General features: G+C 36.4%; 1 protein-coding gene across 2 annotated transcripts in view; it reads left to right on the top strand.

The window, feature by feature from the left end:
- Positions 1-14,419, top strand: part of yrt (erythrocyte membrane protein band 4.1-like yurt) — a 226,205-nt gene that overhangs the window by 155,225 nt on the left and 56,561 nt on the right. For both annotated transcript variants that reach the window (XM_090402474.1, XM_090402473.1), the window contains exons 10-11: positions 5,270-5,434; positions 13,410-13,795. In XM_090402474.1, coding sequence (XP_090258600.1) covers positions 5,270-5,434; positions 13,410-13,795 — 551 coding nt within the window. The remainder of the gene's footprint in view (positions 1-5,269; positions 5,435-13,409; positions 13,796-14,419) is intronic.

The raw sequence follows: 14,419 nt of genomic DNA, 5'->3' as shown, positions 1-14,419 counted from the left end.
AAGAGTTTTATGGGATTGATATAGAATAAATAGTTCCACACTTGACCAGAGAGGGAAGGGAAGAACAAGGGATCATCTCTTTGAAATTGAGTGTTGTTAGGAAGGGTGGGTGGACTAGATTTTTCAATTGGATAGTGGTGAATGAGTGGAATAGGTTGTCATTGATGACTGTATTTAGAAAGAGGTGGGATAGATATGTGGATAGTGCATATCCCCCATTATGAGTCTTCGTACTCCATGGAAGTTCCCATGCAATAATAGTAATAAGTCAAAAGCCATGTTTAATAGAAATAGCAATTAAACATACTTCTATTCCTACCGCAAAAGAGAAATACAGCAATTCCTCGATTAATGAATCTCTTATTACTGCATTTTCAATTAGTGCATCATTTTTTTTTTTATACCTAAATGCAGTTAGTGCACCTATACATAATACATCTTAAGGGTGTACAAACCATCTATCTACACATTTTTTTTATGTCTAACTATTTTAAAAAATCACTAACTAGGATGAAAAAAATTTAGTTACTGATTTAAAACATTTTACGAAGTTATTTTTTAATGGCATACTACACTATTTCCATGTACACCATGTTCCAAATTTACCACCAAAATTTATCATCATCATCATCAAATTCCTGATATATATCCTCAAGGGATGTACAGGATATGATAGTACTACATGAAAAATTACATCATTACTAACTTCCTATCTACAATTTTCCTCCAAATCAGTCTATTACCTGTCAAACTCCAAAATTCTCAGATATAATATTTCTATCTTCTAAGGCACCTTTTACTGTATCGTTCCACCTATATCTTGGTCTTCCTCAGGGTATTTTCCTGCCAACCTGGCAGAGAACACTTCGTTTGCTAATCTTTCCATACCACCTGAGATTAAATCTGCTAACACATTCTTAGATGCGGACAGTATCAAGTTCTTTCCTAATATCCTCGTTTTTAGTATGATATTGCCACTGATGCCATTTGTTCATGCCCCTAAACTTTCTCAGGATTCTCATATCTGCAGTCTCTAGTCTTTGGTCAAGTGTTTTACTTCTGACCCAGCTCTCAGATCCATAAGTTAAAATTGGCTTGAATACTGTCTTGTATACAACTAATTTAGTGTTTTGACTAATTTCTGTGTTATTCCATATAAATTTATTCAGTTGACTTCCTACCATACCAGCTTTGTTGATTCTGTTGTTTATTTCCATATTTAATTTACCATCTTCACTAAAAATCATGCCTAAGTAACTGAAATGTTTTACTTGTTCTATAGGTTCTCCATTCACAATTCAGTTGATATTTCAATGTTTTTGCCTATTTTCTTTGTTTTTGTTTTTCTAATGCTGAACTTCATACCATATCTATTACAACAGTTATTCACTTTAGTCAGAGAATCTTGCAGACTTGTAGCAGATTTATTTAGAAGTATAACATCATCATCATGATTAATGTCAGCTCTTTACTTTAGTAAAGAGCTGACATTAACATCTCCAATTTTGATATCAGCTTTAATACCACTTTACTTCATAATATGATCCATATAAATAATGAATAACAGAGGGGATAATGTACATCCTTGTCTGACACCAGATTTAACATTAAACCATCTTCCTGTACTTCCTTCAATTCTAACTACTGACTTCCAACTCAAATAAAGACTAAGTATTGCTTGATATAATTCCCCACTGACATTATAATGATATAATGCCCCACTGTAGCATTTTGAATACCTTCTCTCTTGGCACCTTGTCATATGCTTTTTCCAGATCTACAAAACCTAAATACAGATCTTTGTTATATTCCCATGACTTCTCAACTATCTGTTGTAAAGTGAAAATCTTTATGACAAATTTTAAAAGGACATGATTTCTCCAAAAAACACTGACCAGGCATGCAGTCAGAAATACATATCCATACTAGAAGTAGAAAAAGCCATCAAAGGCTTGAAATGTGGAAGGCAGCAGGAGTAGATGATATTCGACCAGAAATGCTCAAGTATGGTGGTATAAGAGTCTTACAGTGGCTGCACTGCATAGTTCAGAAAGCCTGGACAGAGGGACGAATTCCCGATGACTGGAGTAGAGCTCTCATAGTACCCATATATAAAAAGGGAAATAAAACTGCATGTGAGAATTACAGAGGTATTTCCCTACTAAGTGTTCCTGGCAAGATCTATGCAAGTATACTTGAGAAACGGTTGAGAAGAATTGTGGAAGAAAAGCTTGGTGAAGAACAAGCTGGATTCAGGCCAAATAGAGGCTGTCAGGATCAGATCTTCACTTTACGACAAATAGTCGAGAAAGCATGGGAATATAACAAAGATCTGTATTTAAGTTTTGTCGATCTGGAAAAGGCATATGACAAGGTGCCAAGAGAGAAGCTATTCAATACACTGCAGTTATATGGTGTCAATGGGGCATTATATCAAGCAATACTTAGTCTTTATTTGAGTTGTAAGTCAGCAGTTAGAATTGAAGGAAGTACAGGAAGATGGTTTAATGTTAAATCTGGTGTGAGACAAGGATGTACATTATCCCCTCTGTTATTCATTATCTATATGGATCACATTATGAAGGAAAGTGGTATTAAACATGATGTCAAAATTGGAAATGTTAATGTCAGCTCTTTGCTTTATGCAGATGATGTTATACTTCTAAATAAATCTGCTACAAGTCTGCAAGATTCTCTGACTAAATTGAATAGCTGTTGTAATAGATATGGTATGAAGGTCAGCAATAAAAAGACAAAGACAATGAAAAAGGCAGAATCATTGAAAATGTCAACTGTGTTGTGAATGGAGAACCTGTGGAACAAGTAAAACATTTCAGCTATTTAGGCACGATTTTTACTGAAGATGGTAAATTAAATATAGAAATAAACAACAGAATAAGCAAAGCTGGTATGGTGGGAAGTCAATTGAATAAATTCATATGGAATAAGAGAGAAATTAGTCGGAACACTAAATTAGCTGTGTAGAAGACAGTGTTCAAGCCAGTTTTAACTTATGGATCTGAGAGCTGGGTCAGAAGTAAAACACTTGACCAATGACTAGAGACCACAGATATGAGAGTCCTGAGAAAGATTATAGGCGTGAACAGATGGCATCAATGGCAATATCATATTAAAAACGAGGATATTAGGAAAGAACTTGACATTGTCAGCATCCAGGAATGTGTTAGCAGAGCTAATCTCAGGTGGTATGGTCACTTAAATAGAATGGGCGAGGAAAGATTAGCAAAACAAGTGTTCTCTGCCAGGTTGGCAGCAAAACGACCTAGAGGAAGACCAAGATATAGGTGGATTGATACTGTACAAAGTGCTTTAGACGATAGAAATATAAGATCTGATAATGTTGGAGTCTTGACAAGTAATAGACTGATTTGGAGGAAAATTGTAGATAGGAAATTAATAATGATGTAATTTTTTCATGTAGTACTATCATATCCTGTACACCCCTTGAGGGTACATGGCAGGAATTTGATGATGATGATGATTTCTCCATAGTTCCTAAAAGGGGATACCTTACTTAATGGAACTTATTCACTATGTAGTGAGAATGCTAATAAACTTCATTTGGAACTTTCATCCATATTACTGAAATCCAAGCTTTCACCTACAAACATCACTTTAGCTGAAATGAAAGAATTATAATCCTTAAGATGCAACAGTCATCTCATTATTTCTAAGTCTAACAAGGGAAATGTTACTGTTGTTATGGATTCTGTCAGTTATAAAAGAAAAGTTGCTCTTTTATTACGGGATTGATTAATGTACCAAAAATTGGATTACAAGCCCACTAACAGACAATTCAGAAAACTGAACTCTTTACTAGATGAAGTTGTAAGCATCAGTGGAGACACCATAACTTAGAACTTAGGGGAATTTTATCTTGATCTGTGTCTGTCGAGAAAAGTTAGGAAGCCCATAAAGATTGTACAGTAGGACAGATAGGTAGGTCTATCAGATATATATGCTGTGGGACATGGCACATTTTCATCTTCAAGAACATCCTGTGAAGCATTATATATTATGAAATATCTACAGTAATGTTTATGGAGTTATTAATATATTATCCAGTGGCTAATTCTGATGATAGTACAGACAGAAACTTTTAGACTTTATTTCTTTTTCTTTCTCATCCATCAGATGACAGGTTGAGTCCCCTATGTGCGAGTCTTTACCATCTGGTTCTGACTATTTCTTTCATCTTCTGAAGTTTGATAATTGTGACCTTTCCTTCAAAGACTGTGACCAAGTCTTTTTGGTCTACCTCTTGCCTTCCTCTAATGATTCCATTCAAGACTATATTTGGTAATCTTTGAAAGAACATTCTCTGGAGGTATCCAAACCATCTTAATTGCTGTTTAAGAATTATAGATATGATAATTGCTCTATAGTTTAATTCGTGTTTGACTTGCTCGTTTTGTTTTGTGTTCTGACCAGTGAGTCTTACTTTTTTTTCTTAAGCATTTCATTTCAAATGCTCTTATATTCTGTATTTCTTGCTGATTGAGTGTCCAAGTCTGGCTCCATACATTGCTTTAGGTATAGGTATAGAGTTTTAGTTTGAGGCTTTTTGGAATGCTGTTATTTTTCCATATTTTGTTTAATTTATCATATTAGACCATCCTTTAAGTCTGTATTTTACTGTTTCATTGTTTCGAAGTTGTAAGTAACGAGACTGCCAAGATATGTAAATTGCTTTACTTGTTCAAGTATGTGATTTTCTAAGTTTATTGAAATTTTTTCCTCATCTCTACCTATTTTCATTGTTTTAGTTTTGCTTAGCTTGATTTTCACTTGATTTTCACACAAGTTTTGCATTCTTCATTTAAAATTTTTATTGCTTTTTCCAGTTTTCTTTAGATTCTGCTAGAATAATATCTCCATATTTGATTATGGTTGATATTTGTGCCATTTATTTGTAAACCTGGTTCTTTAGCTATGGATTTGCATATTTCTTTGAGATAATAAATAAATTTGGTGAGAATGGGCAATCCTGCATGACTCCTTTTTTCTACTTTGAATTTGTCTGTTTTATTTTATTGAATTTGACAGTTGCTTTGGTATCTATAATAATTCATTTTTAGTAATTAGAGTTTATTTATGCTAGCATAAATATGGATGAAACCAAAAATATTCTTAAAGCATAATATATAAGGATCTATTATAGCTATAGATAACTTAAGCACTTTAAACAGCTTGTATGTAAATTCATAATACTGCATATTTTTATTTTAAATATATATTTTTTTTAAAGTGGAAGAACAGAATTTCAAACTGCACAGAACAGAGCTCGTCGTACCGTCCAGTTTGACCGCCGTCCAAGTCAGAGATATTCCCGTCGTCCACATCATGATTTTCATCAAGACGCAGATGTAGTTGGTCGTACAGGGCATAAAAAAGAAAATGAATGCATTACAAGGTGAATGTTAATTGAGTATATAATTGTCGATACATTTAATTAATACTGTGCATCAGTAGTGGCTCATAAGAATTTGTAGTGGTGGGGCTATAGCAATAAAACTAAAATAGATACTGTATATATATAATTTATTTATTAAGTCAAGTTATACAGATAAATATATTTGAATGTAAAAAGAAAAACGTTAATTTGTGTTGTTTGTGCTCGTGTGGTAACAGCGTATCTTGGGCTGCTACCACACGTAAATCGCGTTATCCCCACTAGGTAGCCATCTCTGTATATATATATTGTGTGGTTTGGTACAGTCTGCATTGAATGCAGCTCCAGCGTTGAGTATACTAGTCAGTACTGATACTAGTATTATGTTTTAGATAAATATATAAAAATTTAAGAACGGCGATAATAAAACAGGAACTTCCATTTTATACTGGAGGGGATGCAGCCCTTATGGACAAGCTGCCACTGCTGTGCATATTTAGAAAAAAAAATCATTGAATTTAAAACAATTTTTTTGTGTTTCCCACCCACGAAAGGTTATTAGTAAACCTATAGTACCATGGGTGAGCTAAGGATTTTTCTTCCTCATTTTTAGCGATTTTATAATTTTTTTTACATTTTTTTTTTACGTTAAAAGTTCTTTTAAAATTAAAAGTAGTTCGGTAAACTGTTCTTTGATGTTTTATTTCCTGCCCTCAAAAACAGTTCCAACAATTTTTTGTTTTATATCTAAATAAAACACTTAAAGATAAATGTTAATTTTTGATATAAGTGTATACAGGGTGTTCGGGATAAATTTGACATATTTATAATTAATTATATTTTTCCGTAAGTTACATGTATTAACACACACTTCTCTTCATTTAAAAGTTTGGACCCTTCTTCATTCATATACAAGATGTCAGAAAGGATGGATAGCTGGAACCCACCTGAATCATGGAAGAGAATAACTTGTATCATGATGATTCGTGCCCGCCATCAAAATAAGGATATTACGACTGCTGCCCAATGCTCCCTGAATACGGTAAAAACAATCAGGCTTGAACTAGAGACTTGCAATGGTGACTACGAGGATGTAGCAAGAAGAAAGATACCTAGCAGACGATCTGATTGCGTTCGTACAGCAGAATTCCTCGCAAATCTGCAGGAACAGGTGTTGAAGAACCCTGGCATTGGAATTCGGGCTTTGTTCGTGGAGTTGCTAACTGTAGTCAAGCCCTGGATAACAAGGGTAGCCAATGGTAGGCCGTATGTATGGCAGCAGGATTCGGCTCCTTGCCACACCTCTGGGAAAAGTCAAAAATGGTTGTCTGAAAATTTCTACGACTTCACCAGTCCAAATGTTTGGCCTCCAAACTCCCCAGACCTTAACCCCATGGATTATTTTGTATGGGGGGCAGTTGAAAAAGACACCAATCGCACTTCCAGTAATACAAAAGCCCAGTTAATGGATAAAATTAAAACAGTTTTTGCGGCCCTTCCCAGGGAGACTGTAGCATCAGCTTGTTCGAGGTTCCGAAGCAGAATTGAAGCTGTGATCGATGCTAATGGTGGTTATTTTGAGTAAATCTTGTTGATAGTATTGTAATTAACTCTGCTTGTAATGTTTTTTTGTCAATTCATTAAATTTAATAGATACAAAGAAGATTTTCTTTTTCCTTACGAAACTGTCAAATTTATCCCGAACACCCTGTATAGTACACTTTGTTTTAGAGAGCACATCTACATAATCTTTTTGGCCACAACCAAATGATTATAAGGTATAAGATATATCTTTTGAGGTTAGTAGGTGGAAGGGATCTACTTTCAGGAATTGTAGGTATGCTGGATAGCCTAGTTTGTTCCTTCTGTTTAAAGTTGAAACATAGTTGACAATGAACATAAAATTATTATTATTTTATTATTATTATTGTTCCGGGAAACTCCAAGGAGTCGACAGACTCATCGAGGGAGGCCCTAACATCATGTCTGGAACAACTATTCAACATTCACACAGTATCTATCATATCTTGCCTTGAACTCATTCATGGCCGTAGCACCCACAACAGACTCTGGAAACTTATTCCACTCATTCACCACTCTCCAAGTAAAAAACCTAGCTCTAACACCCTTGTCAACCACGCTCTTGCCCAGCTTCCATGCATGGCCCCTAGTCCTCCCACCACCAGTCATATTTTCAAAAATATCTTCTGGATCAATCTTATAAAAACCCTTCAGTAATTTGAATGTCTCAATCATATCACCCCTCCTTCGCCTATCGTCCAATTTCTGCAACCCACAAATCTTCAACCTATTCTCATAAGATTCATTCCACAGACCTGCTATCATCTTGGTCACTCGTCTCTGGACCCTCTCCACTTCCTCCCCATCACGAAGAAACCTTGGTGCCCATAACTGGGCACAGAAGTCCAGATGGGGTCTTATCAAGGCTCAATACAGAGGAACAACAACTTGTTTGTCTCTGCATGTTAAAGTATTTTTCAGAAGCCAAGTGATTTGGTGAGCTGTTTTAGTCACTTTTGCAATGCGCCCCCTAAACTTCAACTCCCTATCAACCAGCACTCCCAAATCCCTGGCCTCATCAATCTCCTGGAGTACGGTTCCACCAATGCGATATACTGCTGCTATTCTTTTCACCTCAAAGTGCATAACCTTACACTTTGCCACATTAAACTGACATCCATTTTTCCTAGCCCAGTCCTCCAAACTATCCAAATCATCCTGTAAAATTTTGACATCCTGTGCACTCACAATTGCTCTACCCAACTTTGCATCATCAGCAAACAAGTGAACACTTCCTCTCAAATCCTTTCCAATATCATTGATGAACAAATTGAAAAGCAGTGGTCCAAGAACAGAGCGCTGCGGCACTCCACTAGTCACAAGACGTCTTTTTGACTCCACTCCTGAATAAACCACCCTCCTATCCATCTCACCAAACCTATATCCATCCCCATCTGCTCCAGTTTACTGATTAGGGTTCCATGTGGTATCCTATCAAAGGCCTTGGCAAGGTCCAGTAGTATCACTGTAAACCCACTACCCCTATCCAGTTCAGCCGTCACTGTGTTATAAAACGTGAGCAAGTTACTGAGGCATGATCTACCCTTCACAAAACCATGTTGTCCCCCATACAATATCCCATTTTCAGCTATCCAATCCTGTATTCTTTTCTTGACTAATTTCTCTAAGACCTTGACAATGATTCCTGATATTCTAATCGGTCGGTAATTTACAACAGCAGTCTTGGAACCACCTTATGCAGTGGAACTATTTTCCCCTCCTTCCACCCGCTCGGGACTAACCCAGACCCGAGACTCAAATTAAAAAATGGTCAAGGGTACTGACAATTCTTTAGCTGCTTCTCGTACTACACGAGCTGGTATACCATCCAATCCCACAGATGTATTGACATTGAGGTTATGCAATTCACTACATATCTAAAAAACTGTTTAGGATTCTCTTTAGCCTGCATGGCCAATGATCTTTCATAATCCTTTTTTGCTTTTCTTACCACACTCGTCACCCTTCTGGCCTGCGCTTTATACCGTTCATGTGCCTGCCGGTCACCTTTCTCCTTAAATTCCCTCCATAGTCGTTTCTTTTTTTGCAGCTCAAGCTTAATGGTGTTATTCATCCATTTAACCCCTACTTGATTTATTATTCGGACTCTAGGTATACAGTCAGCCATTGCTTCATGCAAGCACTTCTTAACTACCTCCCATGCACTATCAACTTCTAGTCCTTGCAGTTGTACATGCCATGGCACTGAGCCAATCAAACTCCTAAGCTTGTCATATTTTCCAGCCTGATAATTCCACATGTACCCTGTCTTAATTGAAAATTCTACACCTTTAGCCACCTCCCAAGTCAAGACCCTATGATCACTCTCACCGATTGGTGGCAATGTGGTCATATTTGTTACAGCCAAATCCTCAGATGTAATTACTATGTCAAGCACTCTCTGACCCCTAGTATTTTCCATTACATGCTGTCGCAGATAGTTATCCCTTAATAACCGCATAAAATCCAATTCCTTCCTCCCGTGTGTCCTCTCCTCACTCCAATCAATGCGACCATAGTTGAAATATCCCATAATAATCACCCTCCTTCCACTCATTTCTTCTATTTGCTTGTGCATACTGTCACCACCATCTTTTCCATCACCTGGTCTATAGCAGCACCCAATTGTATATTTAGTTCTGCTAGCCACAATCTCACACCAAATGGCCTCAAATGTGCTCTTTTCTCTATCCTGCAATTCAACTTCTATTCTCCTTGGCTGGAGCTCATCAGCTATCATCAACAATGCTCCTCCCCCCATTTTATTCTCTCTGTCATTCCTAAACACACTATACCCATCACATTCAATCCCACTAGCTATATCATCTACGGTCAGCCATGTTTCACTAATACCAATAACCTGTAGTCTGGAAGTGCCAACCATGGCCAAAAACTCTTCCTTCTTGTTCCTAATACTCCTAGTATTAGTGTACATGAATTTAAGACCCCCATTAGCCGCAACCCTACCTTGATGCCTTATATTAACTATCCCACTCTGGTTTGTTGTCCTTATTTGCTCTAGCATATTATATTCATTCTTACATTCAACTGCCTCCCTAAGGACTGTATATCTACTCCTCCCCCCCCCCCAATAAATCTAGTTTCCCTGAATTTGCACATCCACTACATTCAGCAACACTTTCTCAAGTCTTCTTACACCGTAACCATTCAAATGCAAGCCATCCATCTTATATAGATCCTTTCGCCCATCAAACTCACTCCACACGTCCACAAATTCCACACCACTCGTCATACATAACCCACGCATAAAGTCATTCGCAATTATGGCCTTCCTTTTAAACATTTCACTGTCATACCGTGGCAAAAGACTAATCATTCTAACTCTCTCACTCTTTTCTTTTGCTACCTCAAACAATTCATTCAGGTCTTCTATCATTTCCATTTTATCTCCTTTCAAATCATTCGTACCTGCCACAACAATCATTTCTTTCACCCTTTCCTTTTGCTCTCTAATAGACTCAGTTACATCCTTTATGGTCGCACGAGTTTGGTACGATTTTGTCAAATTGTCTACTAACACACCTCGTACTAACGAGTCTCCATACAGCACTCTCTCCTTCATTTTGTTCATGTTCACATTCATACGTCTGTTTTTCCTGTCATACCTTTTATTATTGGTTGGTTCATTCAGTCGACTTTTGTTCATGCACTCTAGCTGCTGTTTTGCCCTTTCTATCGCACCATTCAACAACGCGATCTCACTCAATGCATCTATCTCATCTTTTTTATTCTCTGAGAAACCATTAATACTATCATTCACACTTTCTACATTCACACTCTCATAATTCTCATGTACAACCTTGCCGTTTCTTGTCATATCGCTATTTTCTTCGTTCTGAAGTTTGACAAAAATACCACACTCAAGATCCGAAATACACTTCAATTCCTCATTCTCCCTACATTTTCTACACACATTCAATCCTTTATTATCATCTATCCACACTCCGACCGCACTCCGCAAAGTGTACATTTCACAGCTAGTACCCTGACTCATTTCTTTTATACTACCGTTCTTTTATAAAGATGGCGAACCATCATTACTGGCTGCCATTTTCCTTCGTACAGGTCCCATAATTATTTGCAACGTGTTTTATCAAATAATAAGTTATAACACACCAAAAACACACTAAAATACGCAAGGCAAACAAAACTACGCAATATAGTTTTGTTTGCCTTGCAAAATTGTGTGATATCAAATACATTGGAAAGGTAGATAAATGGTGTAAAGTAAAAACAATTACTAGCTTGATATTAGATAATTACAGAAGTTGAAGATGATAGAATAAAGTCATGAACATATGATTAGAAAATATCAATGGATTAAAATTCCATTTTTCCTTGCATAAAAGACCATTTCATGATTTTGTTCTACCATCATCAATTTCTACATTCTATTTCATCATCAACAATTAGTCTGCTAATTGTTGGTTTTGCTTGATACCATTATTTATCTCTCCATTTCTATTTTACATCATTAATTTACTTTTCTGTTGTATTTATATATCCTCCAGTTTTATGGTCAACTACATTTCATCTCTAAAACAGGAGCCACTGAGCCATTCAGCATACCTACAATTCCTGAAGGTAGGAATTATAGGTATTGCTACTATAAGCTTGAAAGGTATACAACGTGAAAAGAAGTTAACGAACACCCCCATGGGCAAGGTGCATTGTGCCGTGTAATAAGTCACGTGTTTGTAATTGGTATAAATTTGAAGAATATGATGTTCTCAAGTCAGTGCAACTGTGTCCGGGTGAAATGACTGTGAGAAGGGAACTGACAGAGTTTGAAAGCAGTGTTGTGATAGGCTCATTCATATAATTAGGCCTATATGTTTAGCAAATTGACAAATTAGGCCATCTCCCAGTCAGCAATCAGTGATAACACACTGAAATGGAAGCAGAAGGAGTTGACTGCAAGTGCTAGCCACAGTGAGTGACCCACCCTGAATGTGACCATAGGCTGCTACAAAGGATAATGTGTAAAATTTCCATTCATCAGCTGACATGTTGAATGCAGAGTTCCAGGTATCAACTGGATCATGAATCTGCACAAAAACATTCTGAACAGAAGCTCACAACATGGGTTTCCATGGTAGGATTGCAATATGCAAGCCTCACATTACGTGACCCAACATATAGTGTAATTTTCGGTAGTCCAAAGAGCGTGTACAGTGAGAAATGGAAGTTTGGAAAGCTGTTATGGAGCAACAAATTGTGCCACCCATCCATCTACTTTCCAAGCAGATGTGGTGAATGTCTCTTATCAGAATGCATAACCCCAACTATGAAATTCGGAGGTAGCAGTGGGATGGTATGGTCCTGTTTTTACTGGTTTGTCTTTGGATCTCTGTTTGATGCCATGAACATTGAACTCAGACGTATCTGAACATTCTGGACAGTGCAATGCTTCCTACTTTGTGGTAGTTTCTGCAGAACTGACTATTGTCTCTTTCAGTAAGACAGTGCACTGAGTCATAAACCTACTGTTGTAACTTCATGGTTTGTGGGCATGAATGTCCACATTTGACTGGCCTCCACAGAGCCCTGAGATCCAGAACCTCATTACATGCCTACAGGAAGAATGGTCCAAAATTCCTATTGATGGAAAGTATGTCCCTTCAGATTGCTTCAGTCATTACAGCAAAAGGAGGGCTTTTTATTTTATTACGTACATTTTACTAAGGTGCGTGCCATGGCTATTTGTTCCTCACACTATGGTGTCTGTTGACTTGTTTCCAAGCAATGTATATCAGTGGTCCTATTTTTAGTCTAAAATACTTAATTCTGTGCCTTAATCATGCATAATTGATAGTGGCCAAAAAATAAAATAAAGAGATAAAAATAAAAGCATAAAAAAAATATCAAGCTTGCTATATATGTTGTAAAGAACCTAATATGAGCAACATGAACTCCTAAGTTCAGAAAATTCTAAATAGTTATTTTTGGTATCTTGCTTTTTTTTTTCCAGTTTGAATTCTCATTATTCACTCTCTTAGTTCTTGTACATCTGAAACACTAATATAATTGAAGATGCTTAACTATTACAAGTACTTTGAGAGCCTTTCCACTGAATAACTGGTCTAGCCTGCTGTTCAGACTAGTGTCATTTTTTTTCCCATCATGTTGATAGGTAGTTTACAACATTCTCAACTTTCCTTTCCATGAATTACATTATGTGAAAAATGGAAAACCTAGTCTTACTTTTGGAGATTAGACTCCTGATGTTGCAAGTCTAGATTAATGGCTACTGTCATATTTACACTTACTTAACAGAATCACTGAATAGGAAATGTTAGAAGATAAGTTAATTTATTTTTTTTTATCTATTGTTTGAAATTATTATATTTCAGTATATGTTTATTCCTACCACTGTACATGTTTTCTTTTTTAGCTGTTCAGAAACTGTTACCCATAAACCAGAAATAGCAGATAATTTTACTGCTCCCACTACAATGGCTATTACTTCAACGAACAGTCAGACTACATGTGTGGTGTCTTCAGTTAATGTTGCTGAACCACTGGTTACTTTAGCAACTACAACTGTTACTTCAATATCCTCTCCATCTGTAACTACAACCATTGCTGCTGGTTTAGTAACAAATGTTAGTGTTCCAGAAGGAATAATAAAACAATCTGCGGAGGAAAGATTGGATAACTTGATTAAATCACTGACCAAGGATAAACTACCTAAAGATCCCCTTAGTGACAAAAATAGTGATCTTGCATCTGCTGCAAGAAAATCAGAAGATGAAAAAAATTCTGAAGATTTGAAATTAGGTACATTTTCTTAAGGTTACAATTTTTATTTGGAAGGTTTGTTTTTATTATAGAAGAGTTTTGCATATTTATTTGCTTAATTAATTTATGTAATCTTAATTCTGACCAAAATCTTACTTCTGTATGTCTCTGCATGAGAGCAGAGTTCAAGAAAAGATATTTATTTATTAATTTCATTTTGTTAATAAGAATTCTTTGCTATTTCCTATGTTAAAATCAATCAAGTTTCTATTTTTAGATTTCCACAGAAGAGGCAAACTATTCAGAGAGTTCATACAATTAACAGAAATAATACACTCACCTCATTGCCACAGTTGTTGTAGTCATAATTCCCAACACAAATCAAACCCAGCCCTTAACTGTTGCACACTCTGTACACTTAGTTTCCTTCCTATAAAACCATTTCCTGATTCAGTATTATTAAATTGAAAGATAAGGTGAACAGAGTGAAGATTTAGGTGATGCACAGAATCATATTTGCTTTCAATATATGCTGAAATATATATGCTGGTAGTAACATAGTTACTGGTAGGGCCTACCATGCTGGGCAGGTCAAAGGGTAGGGACCACACTAAGAGACACCCTGGTCCTCCAGGTTGGGATTGTTACAATGGGCCGACTGAC

The sequence above is a fragment of the Typopeltis vanoorti genome, chromosome 13 (assembly GCF_054136105.1).
Source record: "Typopeltis vanoorti isolate ZY-2024b chromosome 13, IOZ_Tvanoo_1.0, whole genome shotgun sequence".
In the NCBI taxonomy this organism is placed as follows: Eukaryota; Metazoa; Arthropoda; class Arachnida; order Uropygi; family Thelyphonidae; genus Typopeltis; species Typopeltis vanoorti.
The sequence above is the reverse complement of the archived record's forward strand: the minus strand, read 5'-3'. Positions and strand labels throughout refer to the sequence as shown.